We start from the raw sequence: 25,547 nt of genomic DNA, 5'->3' as shown, positions 1-25,547 counted from the left end.
AATGGAACGAGTGAGTGGGTGAATTCTGGGAGAGAAAAATTTCAAAAATATATCTCTTCAAACAATATATTGGTTAGAGGAAACTCAGACACAATTCAACAACTGAGGTGGAATAAATCAAATCTGAGTGAGAAATGTTCAAAACCCTCAGTCTCCAGACAAATCAAAACACGAGAGCCCAAGTATCAGAAATCTACATTAAGCATGATTTTATTGTAGAGAAAAGAAGTTATCGAGCCAAGAACCAATATCAATTCTATATTCACAAACATGGAACTGTTGCTAAGGTAACAAATCTGGCTACACTACATCTCCCTTCCTCTCGAATGGAAACAGCATTTCCTATCCTTGTCCAACACTCTACCTGGATGAAAATCTGTATCCTCTTTCGTAGAGCCGTTTGAGTATTTTATCAACCCTCTTCATGTTAAAACCTTTTTCCCTTCGATGAATTTCTCAGTGGTCTAGCTCTAAGATGTTTGTCAAGATTTTGTTCTATTCTCTGTTCCACATGTTGGTACTTGATTTTGAATTCATCTCCACGAGCCTCTCGAGACATCTCCATGTCGGGTATACATTTTCCAGGTCAATAAACGTCTCAGTGGTCTGGCCAAGATTTAGTTTTATTCTCTCTTATAAGTTGATCCTTGATTTTGAATACATCTTCACGACAGACTGTAACTCTTTCATATGCACCACTTGATGCAAGGGTCGTTCTCAGTTCCCTTCCAGAGATTAATTTCTGCTATAGTAAGGTCCACGTTATAATGGCAGTGTTTGATTATCAATGATATTGCTATCCTTGTCTATCATTCAACAAAACGGATACCGCTATTTCTTTTTTCTCGAATTTCATGCTTGATAGAATATAATCGATCATTTTAAATGAGAATAAACAGTTGTTCTGCTCGTTCATCTCCTATTATATCCTCCTCATTGATTCCAGATCCAGAATGATGAGTCAAATATTTAAATATTCCTGATATATTTTTACTTTCCTCGCCTATTAACATAGGTAAGGAAAAAAATTGCTTTCCAAAAATTTTAAGGTACCCTAATTTCATGTTTTCTATAAGTTTCATTACTCTCCTTGCTCTATTACCATAGGTAAGAAAAGTATTGCTTTCCAAAGAAATTTAAGGTACCCTAATTTCATGTTCTCTATACGTTTCATTACTTTCCTTGCCCTATTACCATAGGTAAGGAAAGTATTGCTTTCTAAAAAAATTTAAGGTACCCTAATTTCATGTTTTTTATACGTTTCATTACTTCCCTTGCCCTATTACCATAGGTAAGGAAATTATTGCTTTCCAAAAAATGCAAGGTACCCTAATTTAATGTTTTCAATACGTTTCAAGGTCCCCTGAGTCCAAAAACATGATTTTTCGGTGTTGGTCTGTGTGTGTGTGTGTGTGTGTGTGTGTGTGGTGTGTGTGTGTGTGTGTGTGTGTGTGTGTGTGTCTGTGAACACGATAACTCCATTCCTAATTAACCGATTGACTTGAAATTTTAAAATTAAGGTCCTTATACCATGAGTATCCGACAATAAGAAATTCAATAGAATTCAATTCAAAATGGCGAAAAAAATGGCGGATAATGGCTAAAAAACCATGTTTATCACGGTTTTCTCGAAAACGGCTCTAACGATTCTCTTCAAATTTATACCATGGATAGCTAATTATAAGCCCTATCAACTGACATGAGTCTCATTTCTGGGAAAATTGCAGGAGCTCCGTAATATTCTTGAGAAAAATGGCGGATAAATACTAAAAAAACATGTTTTCACGATTATCTCAAAAATGACGATTTTTTTTCAAATTCATACCCTGTATAGTTATTTATCAGCTCTATCAACTGGCATGAGTCTCCTTCCTGGGAAACTAATGGGGGGTCCACCCAATCCTTGAGAAATGGACTTTGTAACCTCCTTCTCGTGCATGAGCTAGGTAGGTAGAGCAGTTCATAAAAAGAACACATAGACGAGATATTTCATCTGTAGAACAGCTGTTTTGACGACTTTTAAAAAAGTAATCGAGTTTCACAATATTTACACAAACAAAAAAGTACTCTAAAAATAATTATATATACACATAAATACAGAAGTCTGATCGTAGTTTCAAATATGATGCCGCCAATCGTCATTATGTTATTCCCCTGAATTATTCTCGTTTAAGAATGAGGTTTACAGTTCAATGAGCAAGGAAAGTTGTGTGAGTGTACCACACCAGATTTTTTTATACATACGTTGATAGATACGATATCATTCTCAACTATGAATGATTGGGAAAGTAAAAAGAGTTGAAGATGACCTTGAGAGAACGTTTTTGAGGAATGCATTGTGACGTTTCACGACACGAAATCTCTTTTATAAATCCCCTGAATGTGAATAAGGGAAAGGGAAGCAATCCCATGAATGTGAATAAGGAAAAGGGAATCACTCGGTATTTTTCACTTACTCCTTCGAAATATTGGAGATGACATGCTAGAAAGTAACGTAATTTCCACTCGCACCTTCAATTCTCTCAAATTCTAGTGATGAAAACTTCTAAAGGAAGGTTTCCAAGCTTGGGATTTCGCTGAGTTCTAGACTTTGAACAGCTGGAGTCAGAGAACTGGCTTTCTGGAACGGGGCGTAGAAGCAGCTTTTATGATAATCTTTATTTTCTCATTCTTGTAATTGGAAACGTTTTTCCTTGACGAAATCAAACATTCCTGAATAATTAAAACAGCTGAGACTTCACAATATTCTCTTTCAATTTTATTTTGTGTTCAATTTTTTGGTTTATCGGAATTCAATTTTAAATCCACGTTTACGTGGACTGTGACTACGTCCCGTTCCGGAAAGCCAATTTTCTGACTCCAGCTGTTTATAGTCTTCTGCATAAATTGGGACTGCGCCCCAACTTCACCCTCCTAGGTCAAAAATAAAGGAAGTCATTCTATTCTATTCTGAATCGATCTATTTCATCTTTTTATCGATTCTAACTTTCTATCTATTCTACGTATCTTCCCATACATCCTATATTCTTATCTTTTCCATCTCTTCATTTATTCTATTTTTCTGAATAATCTTTTCTTTGTTATGCTCATTGTAATGTTATCAAGAGATCTCAATCTTTGACAAAAAATGATGACAACAATGGCTTCGAAATATAATAATATAATAATATTTATTCGACCGATCAACATACATTGTACAAAATATTTCAGAAAAAAAACACTCTCAACTGGTGTAGCAAACACCTTCGCATGCACAATACATTGTATATCAAAGTCTAAATGAAACCCCCAAGGTAATCCTGTGTGGGGCCCTTCTTCATACTTTTATTCACAATAGAAAAAAATGAAATGAAATAAGTAAAAAATCAAATGAAAATATATTTTAACAAATAATCATGATGGATTGATTATTCAGAGTGTAACCTTCAAAAATGATCTTGAAACTGGCTGTTAGTAGATTTGGAGGGAGAAGTCAATCACCCTCCATTTATCTTACTCCTTATATAATTGAAAAATCCATTTACCCAAATGGCCGATGAATGTTCCATGTCAAATCATTCAGAAAGTCCCACATTCAACAAAGATCAACGTAACAGAGTAATGAACCAACAGTTGATTCCATCAATAATTGTTAGGACGAATGACATCAATTTCCACTCTCTCTGTATCAGAACAAAAAATGTCGGCTTTGGTAGCTGAATAAGCGAGGCCGTGTCTTGTCATATCCTCGAACCGTTCGTTTTGAGTAAAGCTAGCTTATATTCATGACTAGCCGTCAGGCTCGCTTCGCTCGCCATATCCGTCTAGCCAGGGGGCTCCACCCCCTGGACCACCGGCTGAGTCGTCCAAAAATGAGATCAGCAGGCTCGCTTCGCTCGCCTGCATTTTTCATTTGAGCATGCTTCATTCCATCAGGAAGTCAAAGTACTGAGAAAACACAGAAAAGCTGGGAAAAAACGCTGATTTTGGGCGTATCTTTGATGAAATATTAAAGTCACCTCATCACAACATTTTTAGACCCTAGCTAAACCTCTGTACCAAATCTGAAGATTTGAAAATTACTTGATGAAATAACTGAGAAAACGCCTCTTCGTAAGACGGCTTCTTTGATTTGTTCTAGTGGAATTAATGACGATTCAGATTCAGCCGGCTTTTGTGCAACCGGCACTGATGCTCGTTTGCAGAGACGTCACATGAAGTTTAAAACAGGCTGTTAACTCATAAAGTTGAAGCTTTAAGGCTTTGTAGGCTCTTCAAGGTAAAGACAGGCTTACGAAGCCATAAATTCAGTTTCCGTTGCACAGATGTCAAAGTAAACTATAGCTCCCGTAAAATGAAAACGCCCAATTAGACACATGGTTTCGTTGTACAGTCGTCAGAAAGAGCTTATTCATGCCTCCAATAGCTAAAAACGGCCTGTTAAGTTATGGGCCCGTAGTCGTGCTGTTAAATCTAATATCTATCCCACCAAATGCATTTTAGAGGTTGTGATAGCTTTTTTGATAGATGTTTACGAAAAACCATCTGTATATAAGTAAATTTTTTCTTCTCCTATGGTATTCATAACCTCCAAATCGCTAAATATGGTGAGAAATCTCGCCAAAAGCCAAGAGTCGCCATATTGTTTATCAATTTTATGTAAGGTCTTTTAGGTCTGTTCACAGTGATGTAGATTGAAACATTCCCCGATGCCATTACATTGGTTGGATAGAAGTATGTACGGGAAAAAGGGAATAGAGCTGCAGTGTGACTTATGTGTAATTCTAATTTGAGATATATCTAAATGAGCTTCGGCAAACGATTGTATAACAACCAACCATTTATGTCAGTGATTTTAAACTATGTCTCACATATCTATGTTTGATTTTATGTAACGACTCTGCAACCGGGCATTAAACTAATAGTTTCAAAATGCCTATTGGTGTTCTAGCATATCCAACACTTCTTCAAATAATTATTATGAACTGATCATTATTTCAAATTTTCAAATTTCAAATTCATTCAAGTAAGTTACTATACATTCTGGTTCATACACGAATCTATAATAAATTACAGTACAACAGCCAATTATGCAACAAATTTCACATATTATGAAAACTTTTTAATTACAATGAAGATTGAATGCAACATTAGAATATTGATAATATAGTATTGTAATATAAATACACAAATCAGCGGTGTTTCAACAATGAATAAATGATAATTTCAATGAATAAATATACACCCCACTATATATTATATGTGTTGGGGTATGCACCTGTATTGGTGTTGTAGTTTTCAAATCCGTTTTTATAGACGTTTCTACAAACTTGCAGATCTGGGATTGAAAAACTAGCCTACACTATAGTGAGGTCCACGCTATAATGACAGTATTATTCGATCAACATCAGTATTGCTATCATTGTCTATCATCCGACAAAGCAGATACCGCTATCCTTCTCTAGCTCCGCAACGTTGCCACATAGTTTTTTAACTATATGGAAATATGATTTTAATTAACCAGATATTCAATCTCAACTATGACAATTCATTATTGAATTATTAAGAAATATAATATAAAATATAATCGTTTATTCCCAACAAGAATAAACAGTTAGTATAACCGAGATCAGATTTTAAAAAAGGCAGTGGCAAGACAGTGAATAAGCAAGGCTGTTCTATCTTTCTTCACTGCAATTATAACGGGAAACTCACTTAGCTATAGTATTTTGTAACAAGAATAAACAGTTAGTATATACCGGTATCTGATATTTTCCAAGAGGAGGCAGTGGCAAGGCAGAGAGTCGGCAACGTTGTTGTCCCATTTTTTCCACTGCAATAATAACGTGAAACTCACTTATCTGTAGTATGTTATAACAAGAATAAACAGTATATACCGGTATCAGATATATTCTAATAGAAGGCAGTGGTAAGGCAGAGAATCGGCAACGCAGTTTCCTATCTTTCTCCACTGCAATTATAACGAGGACCTCACTATACTGTAGTATGTTGATATAATATGGGGTTCGTGAAAGAAGGGGCTGTGTATGCAACCCGCATCGCATCTTCTCTTGTATCACCTATAATAAATTATCTTCTATTATTTATATGGATCTAAATAACTTATTGAACGATGGAAGTGAGGTCTAAGATTCAAGTCGACGGTTTTGCATTTCTCTTTATGTTTATATGTTGATATTTCTGATTATATTTATGTTCCGCATTTACAGCGGAGCGCAGCAATAGATTTTCATGTAATTTGACAGGTATGTTCCTTTTTGAATTTCGCGTCGACGTATACATACGGTTTTTTGAAATTTTGCATTTTAAGGAGAAGGAATCTCCTTTGAACGCCGCCAATATTACCGTAGAAATCCGACTATGGAATTATTCATCACGAATCAGCTGTCTAGTGGACTATAATACTACCCGTTCAAAGACATCAGCTGTCTAGTAGACTATAATACTACCCGTTCAAAGACATCAGCTGTCTAGTGGACTATAATACTACCCGTTCAAAGACATCAGCTGTCTAGTGGACTATAATACTACCCGTTCAAAGACATCAGCTGTCTAGTGGACTATAATACTACCCGTTCAAAGCCATCAGCTGTCTAGTGGACTATAATACTACCCTTTCAAAGACATCGAACATCTTAAAAATGTATCTTTCCATCAACGTTAGTAGACAGTTGTCTCCTAACTTTGTCTTTTCATGAGCTGAGGCCATGATTCTAGTTTGGAGTTATTGATAGAAAACATTTTTTTCCATTTTTCTTCTTGTAATCTGATGATTAAAATTGCAACAAATATTATTGAAAAGAAATTGATTTTTAAAATCATGAAAAGTGAGAAATGAAGTTTGTGGGAAATCAGCATTATGGTAGTTTATTTTGTTAATTTCAACACACCGATTTTTCGCCAACACAACAACACAGCATGTTCTCTGATAGGTTGATTGGATTGGCGTATCGACGGCAGCCAGACCTGATAACAGCGCTCACACTCACATTCCGGGACGACACGTCACGTTACGATAGGACAGAAAGCTCTATGTTTATATATATGATTTTTTTCTAGACATTTTAAATTGATAAATTATTCATTAATTTTCGAGAAAACATAACAACAGCCCGTATTCTTGAGTGAATATTTATTGACCGAACGTAGTGAGGTCTATGTTTTAACTCGGATATTCTTTTGTCTGTCTGTATTTAACGCGATTACGGCCAAACGCGTTGATAGGATTCGATTTTTTCAACTGCTTTCCTTTTTCAACTGCGCGTCGATGTATATACAAGGTTTTTTTAAAATTTTGCATTTTAAGGATAACATGAAAAGAAAGAATTCCTCCATACTCTGATATCACTATATATATCATCTATTTCGAAGAAAGGATTAATCAGACTGTAGAATTATTCATATTCAATCACCTGACAAGTGGATTATTCATTACATGCATTACACAGATGTTGTCTGGCCGTGTCTATTTCTATAAGGTAGGGTTTCAATATTTTCTATGATGCTTGCCCATCAGTATCAGTATTCTCACATTTGAAAAACAAATTCAATAGGTGATTGAAGATAAAATGAAAAATGATTAAATCAACTGAATAATGCTGAAGAAATTATAATATTCTTGATTGAAAAAAGATTAATTTTAAAATAGTTGAGAACTTTTTTTATCAGATGGGAAGATTATCACGGAACTGGATAAATTATCATATGGAATACAAATTCAAACGTGAACTGAGTTTATTAACATATTAAGTGAGTTTTCGATCTTGAGGGAAACAGATAACAGTTTTTAAGAGTAAATTATGATTCAACTGAATCAACTAGAACAGGTGACATCAGATACTTGTGGATGAGAAATCTGCGTGAGGTCTACTGTTCACAGAACTACTAGTTTATAACTAGCAGGTGGCCCGTGCTTTGGGAGGGTCCAATTAAAAACTTCACAAACTGATAACTTGAAAGAATTTAGAATAGGCCTTCAACCATCCTCGCTAAATGAAGAATCTATTATTAAAATAATTAGTAGTTCAGACGTGATGATGCGTCATCCGTGAATTTACTATCCCGTAAGCCGATTCCTTCTTTCATGATATCTATCGTTCATATACGAATAAGATGAAATTAGCTCAGACAAATTAGACTTTTTGTCTACTTTGACCCTTAATTAACTAAATTGCGACAGCTTTTCAAATAATGTTAGTGGTTTAAATTATTTAATTTCAATTGTAATTTTTATATATGATTAATTGTTTGCAGAAGATGTAACGTTATTGTATGATTTGAATTTTTGTACCCTGTTATCATGGACAGTAAAAACCAATCTGATTCAATTTTATTTGATTTGAATCTCGATTTTTTGTATTGCTTGACATTTAAAAGTTCTTACAAACTCTTGCAAAAGTATTGAAAATACCAAAGTACAAGTCTGGAGCATGTTGGCATCCTCCTCACGGAAAAGAAGTATCTGTTGAAGAAAATAGGAAAGTACAATTTATTATGAGTTTGTCGGCTTGTACAGTTCGAATAGAATACTGTCTCTTACAAAGGATTTCCACAATCCCAAGTTATCATATCAATAAATTGAATACAAAAAAATACCGTGTAGATCTCTGGTCTTTTATCATAATTATGTAATATCAGTATTGTCGGCACACGACACTATAATTATGATGTCATTATTGGTCTTCTTATAGCAGCATTGAAAAGTGAACAAACAAGGGACCGAGCGTAGAGAAGTCAGAGTTTTCACTCGTTATGTGTGAATGTTGATGACGCACTTATGGCCAAACGAATACGTTTTATCGATTTCCATGAGATTCGACAGCGAAACCTGTATTTCCTTTTGAATCCTCCAACGATTGTAAAAACCAATCCGGAAAACAAAACAATTTTGATTTCAAACGAGGAATGTGGAAGGTTATCTAGATTGAACATTTTATGAAGAGATGGGAAATGTTCTATATATTGAGCTCCCTCTCATCGTCTAACAATCTTGATATCAAAGGTCTTTATTCTTCGATGAAATGATTCTCCGTTCTTGAGGTACCTACAAATGACGTTTCCTGATTTCCACTTGATATTTGTATGCGGATATTTTCCAGACAAATATAGGAAAATCAGACAAACGTCATTTCACCTCAATATCGAAGATCAAAGATTCATTGAAAACGAAGAATCGTTTCATCTGACAAGAAAGATCGATAGCTTTTTTCAAAAAAGCTTTTAATAGCTCTTTTCCACGTACAGGAAGTATACTATCAATAATATATGATTCCTTATAGGATGCAAAGCTGCAGTATCAATACCATTTGTGATGGTATAGATCCTAAAATCCTTCAAAGTTGTACTTTGACAATAGAACTCAATGTACCAAATCTATCAGTTTGTGAATAATTCAATGCCCTGCGTTTTCAATGAAAGCTATCATTCTGCTATCGCTCATGCCGGCTTTTCCGGCACAGAACTGTTACAATGATTCATGTATGGAGATAAAATATCTCTCTGGCATGTGTACAATCATGTATTCAAACATATGCTCAAAAACTGTCAAACATGATCTATGTTCAATGTTGATACAGTTAGGCTAATAAAGATTAATCAATTCTCATTTTCCATTGCAAAGTTCAAAACTGATTAAATTCTGTTATTGACGCAAATTTAATATCTTCTTTTCTTGTATTCATATCAGGAAATTCATTCCCTAAGTTCAATATTTTGGATCATTATTGGGGAACTGTAATTATAAGGCTACCGTTGATTTATAAATTACCGTTGATATTCATAAAATTATTCTTCATTCATTTAAACAATAACTACATTATCAAAATGATAGAACGAGGGAAAATAAGGTAGCCTTGTGCTATTCCTCTCCCAAGTTTAGATAACACATAGTCTGAAATAGGTTGAGTTCAGTAGTTCTTCAATTCACAAAATTTTCAGTCCTCAAGTATTTTCACAAAGTAAACTTTCAAATTTAGATGCTTCAACACCAAACATAGAATAATATCTCACATTATTATAAGTTGAATAGGAAATATTCACATATTAAAAATATAATTTTGAAGAATCACCGGAAAACAAACTTAATTCTAAAAGCTCAGCTAAAAAAATAGAATGATGTTGGGTCGATAACTTGTCTTCACTACAAAAACTGGACACTTCTTCTTTAATGGACAAGAAAAACATGGTATTGTTTCACTATTCTATAGGGTTGACTTGTAATTGTTCAGTATTAATTTGTAATTAGCAAAAATAATTAATTGATAAACTTGTAATTTGAATTTGAATTGGAATTTATCTTCGATCGTAATATCATGTCGTGTGATAGCTACCAGTTGTGGTTGCCATAGCAACAGCTAGAGGCACCAGATATGGTTGCCATAGCAACAGCTGGAGGTATTAGTGTTTTTGTGTACAAATTTATTGATATATTGAATAAATCTGAAAATGAATTCAACTCATATTCGTCACTTGACTTAACTACAATAGCTTATATCATTCATCTCTGGAACAAAGTTAATTGTATAGAATGTGAAAGAAACAGTTCATTTATTGGAATTAAAAGCCGATCATGGTTCAAATGGTTCAAACGACCATGGTTCATGGGTCAAAGCCGATTATGATTTCGATCATAAGATCGAAATCAATGCTCAGTTTTACACAACAATTTGATATTCTTCTCTTCACATGAAATCTTTATCGAAGCTCCGTATAATTTGAGTTTGACTTTATTCAATAAAGTTCATCCATTACAATTGAGGAGTTGTTTTTAATTAATTCTTTCATTATTGCGAATAATGAACACATGAGCGTTTTGCTTGTGCGTGGGTAATAGAAAGTGAATTGATGAGATGATCAAAGTCTATGCCATCGGCGGGACTCGAACCCACGAACTAGGCGGTGCTAGCAGACCGACGTCTGTAACGGTCGTTTAAATTAGTCATGTTTACTTGAATTCGGCGGGACTCGAACCCACGAACTAGGCGGTGTTAGTAGACAGAAGTCTGAAACGGTCGTTTAAATTAGTCATGTTTACTTGAATTCAAGTCTTGTATAGAATGGATGTATAACAAGAACAAGTTTACAAGAACAGGAAGTTGAATCCACTGTGTAAATGTAAACCCTTCTTCAAGTAGATGTTGAGCATGTTTGAGTCTTTAGGTACAATATAACCTACAAATGAAAAATTGAGATAGAAATATTAGTTGTCAGTCGATGAAGAAATGTATAAATGTACAACTAAATAGGAAAGTATGATGCGAGTTTAAAATTGAAAAGATTTTTTTACTTCATGATTATATACTTTTGATTTCATGATAACTTGACTTCAAGTTTTCACAATCACTTATCTAACTCGAACGTTAAAAAACTTGAATCCAGGGAATCTTAACTATGGTGGAGTCCACGTTATAATGGAAGTGTTTGATTAGCAATGGTATTGCTACTCTTGTCTATCATTCAACAAAGCGAATAGCGCTATCTCTTTTTCGCTTTGTTCTGTTGCCAGATCGTCTTTTAACAATGTAGAATTAATAATTAATTTACAAAATATTTCATCTTGATTATGATATTATTGGAAAATATAGTTTCGAGCTTAATAGAATATAATTGATTATTTTAAACGAGAATGAACAGTTAATATTACATCAATTGAACGGTATCAACTACCTTCAAAATGAATGAATGATTAGATTTTACTGTCGTAGACCAATATAGGTAATTGACAAAGTCATAGTAATACAATCACGAAATAATAAAGTCAATGTGATAGTTTAGAGTCACAAAGTGGAATTACATCAAGTAGAATCGAAAAACTCTGTCAAACAATAGAAAGGTCTCAAAAAGTAATTTTTTTCAAATAACAATATTTTTACCTAATTTGATATCCAATGGCAACTCATATTGTACATTCTCAAGCCGATGCATGGTTTTTCATGTTTATGACAAGACGTGGAATAGATATGGAATATGATCGTACAAGATATGGAATATCAATGTGGTCTTTTTCGAATAGAAATACTAAGAAATTGTCAAAAACCACAGATTTATTGATAGTTAGAAAGACCGGTTTCGGTTGTTACACCATTGTCAATATCTGATTAACTAAAACTGAATACAAGAGCAGCAGAATTTATACTAGTAGACGAGTACTGCTATTGGTCAATGGCATAAACGCCTGCCATGAAGAACTATTTTAAAAACAAGTTTTTTATCATAGGGAGTCTGTTGCTTAAGCCACCATTTTGTGACACCATTAAGTTGGAGGAGACTGTCTAGCTGGGCCAATGGCAGGCGTTCATGCCCTTGACCAATAGCAGTACTCGCCTACTAGTATAAATTCTGCTGCTCTTGTATTGAGTTTTAGTTTATCAGAGATTTACAATGGTGTAACAACCGAAACCGGTTTTTCTAAGTATCAATAAATCTGTGGTTTTTGACAATTTCTTAGTAGTTTTATTAAAAAAAAGACCACATTGATATACCATATCTTTCACGATCATATTCCATACCTATTCCAGGTCTTGTCATGAACATGAACCACTTTGACAGCATCATTTCGAGAATGTATAATAAGTTGCCATTGGATATAAAATTGCGTGAAAATATTGTTATTTAAAAGAAATTACTTATTAGTGGCTGGTTTTGAGACCTTTCTATTGTTTGACAGAGTTTTTCGATTCTACTTGATGTAATTCTACTTTGTGACTCTAAACTATGACATTGACTTTATCATTTCGTGATTGTATTACTATGACTTTGTCAATTACCTATATTGGTCTACGACAGTGAAATCTAATCATTCATTCATTTTGAAGGTAGTTGATACAGGTCCATTGATGTAATATTAACTGTTCATTCTCGTTTAAAATAATCAATTATATTCTATTAAGCTCGAAACTATATTTTCCAATAATATCATAATCAAGATGAAATATTTTGTGAATTAATTATTAATTCTACATTGTTAAAAGACGATCTGGCAACAGAACAAAGCGAAAAAGAGATAGCGCTATAAGTATCAATAAATCTGTGGTTTTTGACAATTTCATAGTATTTTTATTCAATATGAATAATTACCACAATATCAACTTCTGAACTACAAAAAAAAAATGTTTTCCTAGTGTCATGAGTGTCTATAGAAGGCATTGACAAAACAGAGGATCGGCAACATTGTTCCCCCATCTTTCCACTGCCACTAGAACGTGGACCTCACTATAATGTTAACTCTTCTTCAACCCGGCCGTCTAATGATTGATCTCTATTATCTCCTATCAGTTTCATCCGTATTTCCCTCACTGTCCATTCATTCTTTCGATTATCCTTCTTTATACTGAGCTCTCTGTTTGCGACACTCATTTCATCTCTCTCAAAATGGTGAGTGAAAGTGTCTAGTCCAAGCCAATGACCGACCTTCAACCTGTATTCTATTTTACTCTCTTTTTTCAACGCATTGAATTACAATGTTTTGTTTCATTCTATTCAAGATTCATCACGGTGTCAAAAGCGTTCTGCTTTAATGAATAATATTTTTTTGTGGTTGAATTAGCTTTCAAGTTTCAGTTATCTTGATTAGCATTAGAATATCGTACACTAACAACGGAAGAAATAAATTATGAAAATTCCAGTTACAGGAATTATTTGGAGAGCTATGTCTTGTATCAAACATTTTTTCTATTGCGATATTAAGAATATCATAATAATGTGAGAGAAATTTATATGTTTTTATGGTTGGGTCACAGTTCAGTATTAGGACACGCCTGTTTCTATAGCGATGTCCACGTTATAATTATAAAAAAAACAACAGCTGTTGTAGCTATGGTGAAAGTGATATTTTCGAGCTCAAAATTTAAGTGATTTTATTCTATATTTTGTGAATATTTGAAGTTTGGTTTTTGTTTTAACGGAATTTTCATTATCAATCTATCTTAATTTGAAATTCTTTGTTTTATTCTGATTCAAAGTTTCAGATTGAAGATTTGGTGTTGAAATTGAAGTGAACATAACCTATATAATATTTGGACGATTTGTGACAAAATCAGGAAATCGAAGAAGTTTTGGGCAATGGCCTGTTTTTTCTTTTCCGACTATTATATTGTTCGCTCTATCTAATAAATAAATAAATAAATAATGGCAGTGGAGGAAGATAGGAGAAAAACGTTGCCGATCCTCTGTCTGGTCAATGCCTTCTATAGACGGTAGCTGATACAGGTTTATTGATGTAACATTAAATGTTCATTCTCGTTTAAAATGATCAGTTATATTTTATTATATTTTTCATTATGAATTTTCATAATTAAGATGAAATATTTTGTTAATCAATTATCAATTCTACATTGTTAAAAGACGATCTGGCAACAAAGCAAAGCGAGAAAGTGATAGCGCAATCCGCTTTGTTGAATGAAAGACAAGGATAGCAATTGCTGATCAAACACTGCCATTTTAACGTGGACCTCACTATCGAATCACGTATTTCAATTTATAATTTCAACTTGTATAAACAAACGTTTAACAACCTTTCAACGCTAGTAATATATTAAGATGTGACTTGACGTGATCTGAGTTTGCCAGATGAATTGATATCATATTTTAATGTTCACGTGTGTTGTTACAATGTGGACATTATAATATGATAATAAATTATATAACTCATCTAACAGACAATGCTATCCCGTACGTGTATGAGCCAATCCTTTATTCTATTATATTATAGATAATACTCTGGAGATGAGGCTGCAGGGAAATTAACTGAACGTTCTAATACATTTATTATCTTATCAAAATTTGGGAATGGAATAGATTTGGGCCAAGCCTGTTGTTCCTTCCTAATCATATTTATATGATTTGTGATTCTGTCCACAAATGAATAAATAAATAAATTAATTAATTAATAGGAATTAAAAAATATCCAAATTCGAGAGGAGAAGTCGTTCATCTGTCCTTCTTCGATTGTCATGATTCCAGACAGGCGGGACGTCAACTGATTGAGACCAATTAAATGTGTTATTGCGTTGTGGAATCCTCGTGGCACCATCATTCTTGATAATTTAGCTCTAAATTGAGAGAAATATACAAATTTCAATAAGTAAGAGGATTTCGTTCAAATACTGCGAGACTGTGCTGATAGACAGGTCAGACAACAATTCATTGGAAGCAATTATTGCTGAGTTCTCCTTGAAGTATCAAAGGAGATGGAGAAGTAATAAATTGATGTTGGTTCCATCTGATAAGTTAGTAAAAATACACGTCTCTCATCAAATGATTTGAAATTCTCAACGAGTTCAGTAGATGTATCGAGGTCGCGCCTCGCGAGTCGCCTATAATCAAAGGTCTAATTGCCAATAAGTGAAAATTTTCAAACGACGGCTTCAACAAGTATCGCTACTCAATAAGTTACTGATTCGTCCTGCTGTGGTGGGAGAAACCCACGTTGCGAGATGTGCGGCTAGATCAGGGATGGAGGAAAGAAAGCATAAATAGAGGCTCACCTGGCGGAGGTGATGCCAGTCTCTGTTGGGTGGCCAAAGGGTTCACTTCGAGAAGACACATCAGCGGCGGCGGACCAGTCTCCAGCCACGCTTCACTCATGAATCTCTTCACGAGCTTCAGTCCTACTAAGACCATCTGTTCCTTCATAACAGGGACCTGCATCAAACTTTTCCCACCTGGCCCCTCAGATCCTGACGGAAACGTGAGTACGCTCCAATTTATCTCAAATTTCTTCATCTGTCTTCGGAATCTCGCTTGTACAGTGAGTACTTTCCAATCTTGAATCTTTTCAAAGTTTCCATCGTTACAACAATATCGTTTATATTCTCAACACTTCAAACCATAATCTAATCAAATAGAAAGTCCTGAACAGGGGAAAACTGGAACAGTTGGAGGTTAAATTTTCAAATATTCTTGAAACTGTATCGAATCAAGTTCTATCAATGAATTATAATAAACGTGTATCATTGCTACTCCTGTTCATACAAGGAATCTGATTTTGTATGAAAATCCCCACCTAAAATGTCTTGAAAGTGGAAAAACTAGGTATTAGAAATAAGAGAGATACTTGATAAACTTGAAGCTCCATTCATCATGACAATTTATGATTTTACATGATAGAAGGAGTTTAATAGTTTATATTTGTGATATTTGTTTAACTCAAAACAACTTTCATCATGAAAATACAGATTTGACATGATGAATGGAGCTTAGATAGTCCATAGTGATCAAACTCTATTTATTCATCTTGTGTAACCTCTCCAAGTGATGAATTAGGAAGTCAGTTCTATTATTAAATAGACTCTCCAAGTAATAATTTAGGAAATTAGTTGTATTATTATATTTTAAAACATTTGAATTGTTGTGGTTAAATAGAAGAGTGTTCATTTCTGTCCAAATTCCGCCAAGTTATCAAATGAAAATCCATTCTATTCCATTCTCCTTAATGCTAATAAAACTTATCAGCACAAAATTATTAGAATTATATTGTATTATTTGTTGTAAACTGTTCGTTATGTGTTTACAACATAACCGTCTGGAAATTAAGGAAGCTTGTTAAGGAATTGAACCCATGGAAGAATTTTTTTTTTGAGTTGAACGGGTTCGTTACCTATTACCCTTCCAAACTCGTCAATCGGCTCTGCCCCACCCTGTCCCATTCCTCTCACCTCTCCATCAGCATCTTCGTCTCTTGCATACTATTCCTCCTCTCACCTCTCCTTCAACATCTTCTTCTCTTGCATACTGTTCCTCCTCTCACCACTCCTTCAACATCTTCTTCTCCTGTATTCTGTCCTCCTCTCACCTCTCCTTCAACATCTTCTTCTCTTGCATACTGTTCCTCCTCTCACCTCTCCTTCAACATCTTCTTCTCTTGCATACTGTTCCTCCTCTCACCTCTCCTTCAACATCTTCTTCTCTTGCATACTGTTCCTCCTCTCACCACTCCTTCAACATCTTCTTCTCCTGTATTCTGTCCTCCTCTCACCTCTCCTTCAACATCTTCTTCTCTCATACTGTTCCTCCTCTCACCTCTCCATCAGCATCTTCGTCTCTTGTATTCTGTTCCTCCTCTCACCTCTCACCTCTCCTTCAACATCTTCATCCTTATGACCAAAATGCTGTGAGTGTATTAATTCACTCTGGAGGATCTACTGGAAAAAGACCACAATTAGAAAGATGGAAAGTTTTTCACTTGAAAAATATTAAATGTAGCACAATGATGGAAATTTTCACCCTGTGAAGAATGTATAAAGATCAATGACTGATACTGAAAAAATATGCTCAAATAGGACGACTGACGCTAGTATGCACTAATGTATTGATTGATTGATTGATTGGGTACTCTATTTATGTAGATTACAATATATACTGGCTTATACACTTATATACAATAGCTCACAATACAGCAAAATTAAAGATGAATTCACATAATAAAGACTAAGAAAATAATTATTGAACTGTATATGATATGAAAAAGTAATTTGTAATATAATAACTATAGATTGTTATGCATCTACATAGATTGGCGGAGCTTTGGACATATCAATGTCCATCCTTCGGAAAGAATATTGAAAATATCCTCCCCACTAACTCTCTAACCAAAACGTTAATCTGATTAATAAAACTAAGGATTTATTTATTAATGGAAATATTGTAAAAGATTTAATTAATATGAATATTTAAGAGAAAAAAGAACAGAAAATTGATAAAGTGAAATAATTATATAGGTAGATAAGTTCCAATTATTGATTAATAAAATGAAGTAGGCTGAAAGTAGATCAGGGTAATCAACGTTCAGTAATATACAGCAGTATGCAGTGGATAATCAAAATAACATGAGGAATCTTCACACAAGATATTCAGCGTTGATGAAGTCTCATTAACTGATTATTATTCATGTTGAATACAGATTTCAGCCAAAGGCTATGAGACCAGAAGTGGCAGGAATCTTGAATGTAAACTTGAAGTAGAAAATGGAAAATGGAAAGTGGAAAATGGAAAATGGAAAATGGAAAATAAAAAATGGAAATTTGGAAGAGGGAAGTGGAAAATGATGGATGGGTAGAATTGATTACAACGTCACAATCTCCAGAATGAGATGAAGTCTTAACGATCAACGATGAAACTTCTTAAGTGTAGAGAAACTGGAAAACACCTTTTTTTAATCGCAATATCGAAAACAATGATTGAGAAGGCAGAGACATTTGGAAGTGCAGTATAATTATGGAAACTACATGCTCTAATTAGTAGTTTGGAACTCATCGACGTATAAAATTCAGTTTCAATCAGTTCGTTGTAGGGTCCAATGAAACATCACCCCCAGTGAGATACAAGTTATAGGCCTAATGATAGAATTTGATTGTAGAGAAACTGGAAAACACCTTTTTTTAATCGCAATATTGAAAACAATGATTGAGAAGGCAGAGACATTTGGAAGTGCAGTATAATTATGGAAACTACATGCTCTAATTAGTAGTTTGGAACTCATCGACGTATAAAATTCAGTTTCAATCAGTTCGTTGTAGGGTCCAATGAAACATCACCCCCAGTGAGATACAAGTTATAGGCCTAATGATAGAATTTGATTGTAGAGAAACTGGAAAACACCTTTTTTTAATCGCAATATTGAAAACAATGATTGAGAAGGCAGAGACATTTGGAAGTGCAGTATAATTATGGAAACTACATGCTCTAATTAGTAGTTTGGAACTCATCGACGTATAAAATTCAGTTTCAATCAGTTCGTTGTAGGGTCCAATGAAACATCACCCCCAGTGAGATACAAGTTATAGGCCTAATGATAGAATTTGATTGACATTGGTTTTGCTATAGTGAGGTCGACGTTATGACACGTAATGACAGTGTTTGATTAAAAATGTTGTTGCTATCCTTTTCTCCCATTCGACAAAGCAGATAGCGCTATCCTTTTATGACTTTGCAACATTACCAGATCGTTCCTTAACAATGTAGAATAATAATTTATCAACAAAATTATGAAAAATTTAATATTTTATCATTGAAAAAATTCCATTTTCTCCACGAATAAAATATAATTGATTACTTAAAGAAAAATGAACAGTAAATACTACATCAGATATACCGGTTTCAGCTATAATCTATAGAAGTCAAAGATACTTTTTGTCATACCTTCTCAATCGTAGCTGTTTTCCATGCATTAAATTAAGCCGGTAAACAGCTGTTTGCAGAAAAAAAACATGTGATTTTCATTACAGCATACTATACTGTAAAGAGATCATAATTATGTTCTCTTTACAGTCGAGTATGTTAGGACTCTACTGAGTCCCAATAACATCTGAGTAATTAATATAGGCTACTAAGTCAAATAATTAAAGAACTTATTTAAGGAGTTTCATAAATTATAAGAACTCATCTGAAATCTCATAATTCAGGCCTTTATTATTTTATTTGAGCTCGAAGGGTCTGTCTGTTATGAATTAGGAGCTACGGGCTAGGTCATGTTTATAGAATGCAATAGCTCGAGCAGCAGCAGGTAATGGTTTCTGTTTCTTAGCAATATTATTCTTTCTCAGATAACTATGACAAAAAATATTGTACGTAACTTGTACGGTAACATATTTACCGCATTCGTATGATAATTCTGCCCTCAACTACGTTTCGGGCAGAAACAATCATACTTAGCGGTAAATTATCGTTACCGGACTTGTTACGTAAAGTACTATTAATACTTTACCATGATGAGAAAAATGTCAAGTGACACCTGAAGATTGATTTTGATTGATAAAAATCACGAACAGGCTTCAAGACTTCACCTCACTGGATATGTGATGATGCTTCAAAGCATCATGGATATAAATTCAGTCTGAGAATAAAATGAAGTTATTTTCGAAAGAGAAAACCAATAAGGTTCAAAACGTTTGTCAACGAAATATCGAACACATTCGGTGTATGCGTGAACAAATTCGGTGAAGTGATGATAAGCTGCAGTTAATACAGACGTGGGAGCGCAAACCGCCCGATCACACACTTGGAAATATCGTCTGTTAAATACGGTCTTTCAAATGAATTTACGGCCTCTCAAATGAACTTGTTCCGCTCCAATAAACTCATTCGATTCTCAATCATTTGAACAAAATAATCCAACAATATCAAATATTGTTGTGAAGCTCATGTTCTATAGTGTGGTCCACGTTATAATGGCAGTATTTGATTGAAATAATAATAACCTTGTCTATCAATCGACGAAGCAGATAGCGCTTTTCTTCTCTAGCTCTGCAACGTTGTAAGATCGATTCTCAACAATTAAAAATATAATATTAGAAGTATTCAATCTCAATGTTATGGAAATGCATTATTCAATCATATATCCTTGACAAATGAAATATACAGTCGAACCTCTCTATAACGTACCTCCACTTAACGAAATCCTCTACACAACGAATTTTCACCTGGTCCCATGACATCTTTGAGTTTTAGCTGCTTATTTACCTCTATGTAAAGAATTTCGGACCTCTCAACAAGAAAGTTTTCTCTTGACTTCAACCTACAAAGTGTAGTGTGTATTGGAAGCAGACGGTTATTTCCAAGGAAATTTTTAGTTTCAGCAGAAAGGTCAATAGACTAAATATGAATGACAATTCAAGTACGATGAAGATAGGGTGGTAGACAGTCAATAGAGGGTGAACACATGTCGGAAATTGAATTCAAGTTACTGGATATTGAATTCCAAGAGCTTGTCATTATTGTAGATCAGGCAGGTGAACGACTGGACTTCCTCATTCTTGCTTTTGTCACACATTTCAATTCTTTGAACTGACTATGATGATGATGGCTGTGACGGAACCTGAGGAGAAGAATCCGACAGATAAAGAAGTTCTAGAGGCTTTCAAAATTATCAGGCAAAGATTAAAACAGGAAAATAGTGTACCAGGCATGTCTGACTGTTTGAATAGATGTGAGTCGTTTATCAAACATGATTTTTTATTCAAATGCAAAATTGAACCGAAAATTACTCACTTTTTCAAATATGAAACTTAAAAAAATAGGAAAGTTGATATTTATAGTGAAGTTATTGAAAAAATAACCGTATTTTGCGTTCCATTTTAAACCGTAGTTTAAAGAGTTGAAAAATATTGCTACAGAGTATGTACTTTGATTAAACTCCACTAATAGTACAAATCAAGCTTTCTGAAAATAAATTGGTGAGTTTACTTACTTATTACATTCTATAAATATTCAAAAAACATGTTTTTTTCCAAACAGCATGATTTCAAATTTTCAGAATTCCATATTAATATTGGCCTAATAGGTACCCTACCTACGTTCGCGATATGTTTTATATTCATTTATTTACTGCCGTGATACGATATTATAAGATCAATTGGATCGTAGCAGATTTCTTGACAGAACCTCTCAATAACGAATACCTCTCTGCAGCGAAGAGTTGATATTACATTGGATATACCAGTATCAGATATATTCTCTATGAAATGCATTGGCAAGGCGGAGAATCGGCAACGATATTCTCCTATCTTCTCTTCACTGTCATTATAGAGTGAACTTCATTATACAAGATTACTACTGATACTCTATCCCACTTGCTTACTTATCTGCTTCACTTGAACATACTTTTAAACATTCTTATTTTATCACTTTCAGCTATTAGAAAAATGTGGTGTAGTACACTCACACAACTTTCCTTGCTCATTGAACTGTAAGCCCCATTCTTAAACGAGGATAATCTAGGGGAATAACATTATGCCGATTGGCGGCTGAATAATTTTATTAAATTTACGATTATACTATTGTTATTTTTTCATAGTACATTTTCCTTTGTTTGAATTATGAAATTTGAGGATTTTTCAAAAGTTGTCAAAACAGCTGTTCTACAAATAGAATATCGACGTATGTTTTTTTGAATAAACTGCTCTACCCACCTACCTCAAGCACGAGAAGGAGGTTACAAAGTAAATTTCTCAGGGATGGGGTGGACCCCCTGTTAATTTCTCAGGGAGGAGACTCATGCCAGTTAATAGAGCTGATATATAACTATACAGGGTATGAATTTGGGAGAAATCGGTCATGTCATTTTTGAGAAAATCGTGATAGAAATTGAACAAAATTCAGTTTAAATAGTAACATAACTGTAAAATAACAGTTTAATTAGTAACTATCCGCCATTTTTCTCAAGAATATTACGGAGCTCCTGCAGTTTTCCCAGAAATGAGACTCATGTCAGTTGATAGGGCTTATAAATAGCTATCTATGGTATAAATTTTGAAGAAAACCGTTGTAGCTGTTTTCGAGAAAACCGTGGAAAACATGTTTTTTGTGATTATTCGCCATTTTTCTCAAGAATATTACGGAGCTCCTGCAGTTTTCCCAGAAATGAGACTCATGTCAGTTGATAGGGCTTATAAATAGCTATCTAGGGTATAAATTTCAAGAAAATCGTTAGAGCCGTTTTCGAGAAAACCGTGAAAAACGTGGATTTTTAGTCATTATTCATCATTTTTTCCGCCATTTTGAATTGAATTTCATTGAATTCCTTATTGTCGGATACGGTACTCATGGTATAAGGACCTTAAGTTTAAAATTTCAAGTCAATCGGTTGATTAGGAATGGAGTTATCGTGTTCACAGACATACACACACACACACACACACCACAACACACACACACACACACACACACACACACACACCACACACACACACACACACACCACACACACACACACACACACACACACACACACACACCACACACACACACACCACACACACACACACACACACACACACACAACACACACACACACACACAACACACACACACACACACACACACCACACACACACACACACACAACACACACACACACACAACACACACACACACACACACAGACCAACACCCAAAAATCATGTTTTTAGACTCAGGGGACCTTGAAACGTATAGAAAACATGAAATTAGGGTACCTTAAATTTTTTCGGAAAGCAATACTTTCCTTACCTATGGTAATAGGGCAAGGAAAGTAAAAAACGACTAGCAGTCAGATATTTTACAATAAATGAATTAATCACTCACTGTGACAACGAGATCTTTCGGCAGGTCCGCCATCTTATTGGTTGCCTTCACCAACAAACAACAATGAAGAATACTTATTTCCCTATAGATAAAGATATGAAATAGGTAATATAGATCAGATTCTGAATAACTACTCAGCTTCTTTATCAATGTAATTAAAAGTTCAGACTAGAAAAAATCCAATAATTCATTTCAAAACACTTGTTAACTTTTACAACAAATGGTTAACAGAGATTTAAGTGATGTCCACGTTATAATGGCAGTGGAGAAAGATAGGAGAACAGAGTTCTCTGCATTGTCACTTTCTACTATAGATACCGATATATCTGATTTATTATAACTTTGTTCATTATTGCTCAAATTTATTTCATTGGCAATTACAGATCATAATTATAATATGATTGGGAGAAGACAACAGGCATAGCACAAAACTGTCTTCTCCCAAATTTTTACAAATAAAAGTTTCAAAAAAGAATGAGGTTAAGAATTCACTTTCACTTCAAAAAGTCCAATTTCCACTTCAAAACTAATGACTAAACTAAAAATTTTGAATTTTGATATTTGAAAACTGATGAAATTAATCAATTATATTTCATTCGCCAGGGATATATATTTTTTAATGATGAAACAATATATTTTCATGATTGAGATGGAATATTTTGTTAATTAATTATATTCTCACATTGTTAAAAACTGATCTGGCAACTGTGGAGCTAGGTAAGGACAGCCCTATCTGGAGTGTCGAATGATAGACAAGGAAAGCAACACCAATCTTATTCAATTTCTGTGATTATAACGTGCACCTCACTGGAGATAGCTTTGCGTATTGTGACATCATGTTTGTCATATCAATGTCAACAGCCTACATGATTGGTATCAGCACCTTATTCCATCACTTTGTAGGAAACCATCATCATTTCACAGGCAATATTCGTTCGTGTCAATCCCTATCAGACTCGTCATCATTGAAGCTCCATTTCAAGTTGGAAATGTCAATTTAGCTCCACTAACATCCAGGATTCAACAATTAGTTGACCGTTAATATCCAACAATGAGACACGTTTTAGGTGGGTCGTCCACTAGAACCGTTTTCGTCCGAACTATCATCGGCCGAAAACTATCGAACGATCCCCCAACAAATAAAGGGATCCATCCCTAAAGGGATGCTCATCCCTTGCAACAGGTTCATACGGCCGTGCACGGCCGTCTCCGGCCGATCAATTTGTTTGATCCGAATTGAATGGGATTTTCCGGCTCTATCCGGCCTTTAATACCTCCTGCTTCATCCATTACCCACATTTGTGGGATCGATGGCGTCATAGAGTCCGATTTCAATACACACAATAACCAACTAGCGAACTAACTAGTCGAGCTAAGACAACAAACTGTTCCTAACCTAAAATTGTTTCACAGTCATGTTTGTTTTTGTTCCTTGAAGTTGTTCTGTTTTATGAAGTTCTAACTACGAACAATGAAAAGATGATGAGTTTGGTTCAAGAGCATTCGGTTCAATTTAACCTAAAATTGTTTCACAGTCTTGTTTGTTTTTGTTTCTTGAAGTTGTTCTGTTTTATAAAGTTGTAACTACGAACAATGAAAAGATGATGAGTTTGGTTCAAGAGCATTCGGTTCAATTTAACCTAAAATTGTTTCACAGTCTTGTTTGTTTTTTTTTCTTGGAGTTGTTCTGTTTTATAAGTTCTAACTACGAACAATGAAAAGATGATGAGTTTGGTTCAAGAGCATTCGGTTCAATTTAACCTAAAATTGTTTCACAGTCTTTTTTTTTTTTCTTGAAGTTGTTCTGTTTTATAAGTTGTAACTACGAACAATGAAAAGATGATGAGTTTGGTTCAAGAGCATTCGGTTCAATTTAACCTAAAATTGTTTCACAGTCTTGTTTGTTTTTGTTTCTTGAAGTTGTTCTGTTTTATAAAGTTGTAACTACGAACAATGAAAAGATGATGAGTTTGGTTCAAGAGCATTCGGTTCAATTTAACCTAAAATTGTTTCACAGTCTTGTTTGTTTTTGTTCCTTGAAGTTGTTCTGTTTTATGAAGTTGTAACTACGAACAATGAAAAGATGATGAGTTTGGTTCAAGAGCATTCGGTTCAATTTAACCTAAAATTGTTTCACAGTCTTGTTTGTTTTTGTTCCTTGAAGTTGTTCTGTTTTATGAAGTTGTAACTACGAACAATGAAAAGTTGATGAGTTTGTTTCAAGAGCATGTTTCATTGTGGGATATATGAGAGACAATAGATATCATCGGCGTGATGTTCAAAGGAATCTGCGGACAAAGATTGCTAAAAAATAGGATCTGAATGTAATATTATTGTAATGAATAACTAATTTAGTATATATTTGTTTATTCAATTTCCAAAATTTCAATATAATCATAGTTTATGAAAAATTTTTAATTGGCAACTAGACTGACGTAAACGATTGTAACCGACGATCATATTCGGCCGAATTAACGGCCGGCAGATTCGTC

The 25,547-nt window shown here is 34.3% G+C and overlaps 1 protein-coding gene across 3 annotated transcripts in view; it reads left to right on the top strand.

The window, feature by feature from the left end:
* LOC111047425 (synaptotagmin-7) overlaps positions 1 to 25,547 on the top strand; it is a 468,639-nt gene that overhangs the window by 109,759 nt on the left and 333,333 nt on the right. Inside the window, exon 1 of one of the 3 annotated variants that reach the window (XM_039442271.1) lies at positions 15,521 to 15,685. The exons of the other annotated variants lie outside the window; for them this stretch is intronic. Coding sequence (XP_039298205.1) covers positions 15,581 to 15,685 — 105 coding nt within the window. The 5' untranslated portion in view covers positions 15,521 to 15,580. Of the gene's footprint in view, positions 1 to 15,520; positions 15,686 to 25,547 lie in introns of those variants that run through there. 3 annotated transcript variants of the gene reach the window in all.

The sequence above is a fragment of the Nilaparvata lugens genome, chromosome X (assembly GCF_014356525.2).
Source record: "Nilaparvata lugens isolate BPH chromosome X, ASM1435652v1, whole genome shotgun sequence".
NCBI lineage: Eukaryota > Metazoa > Arthropoda > Insecta > Hemiptera > Delphacidae > Nilaparvata > Nilaparvata lugens.
Note: the sequence above shows the minus strand (reverse complement) of the source record. Positions and strands in the feature narration are given on the sequence as shown.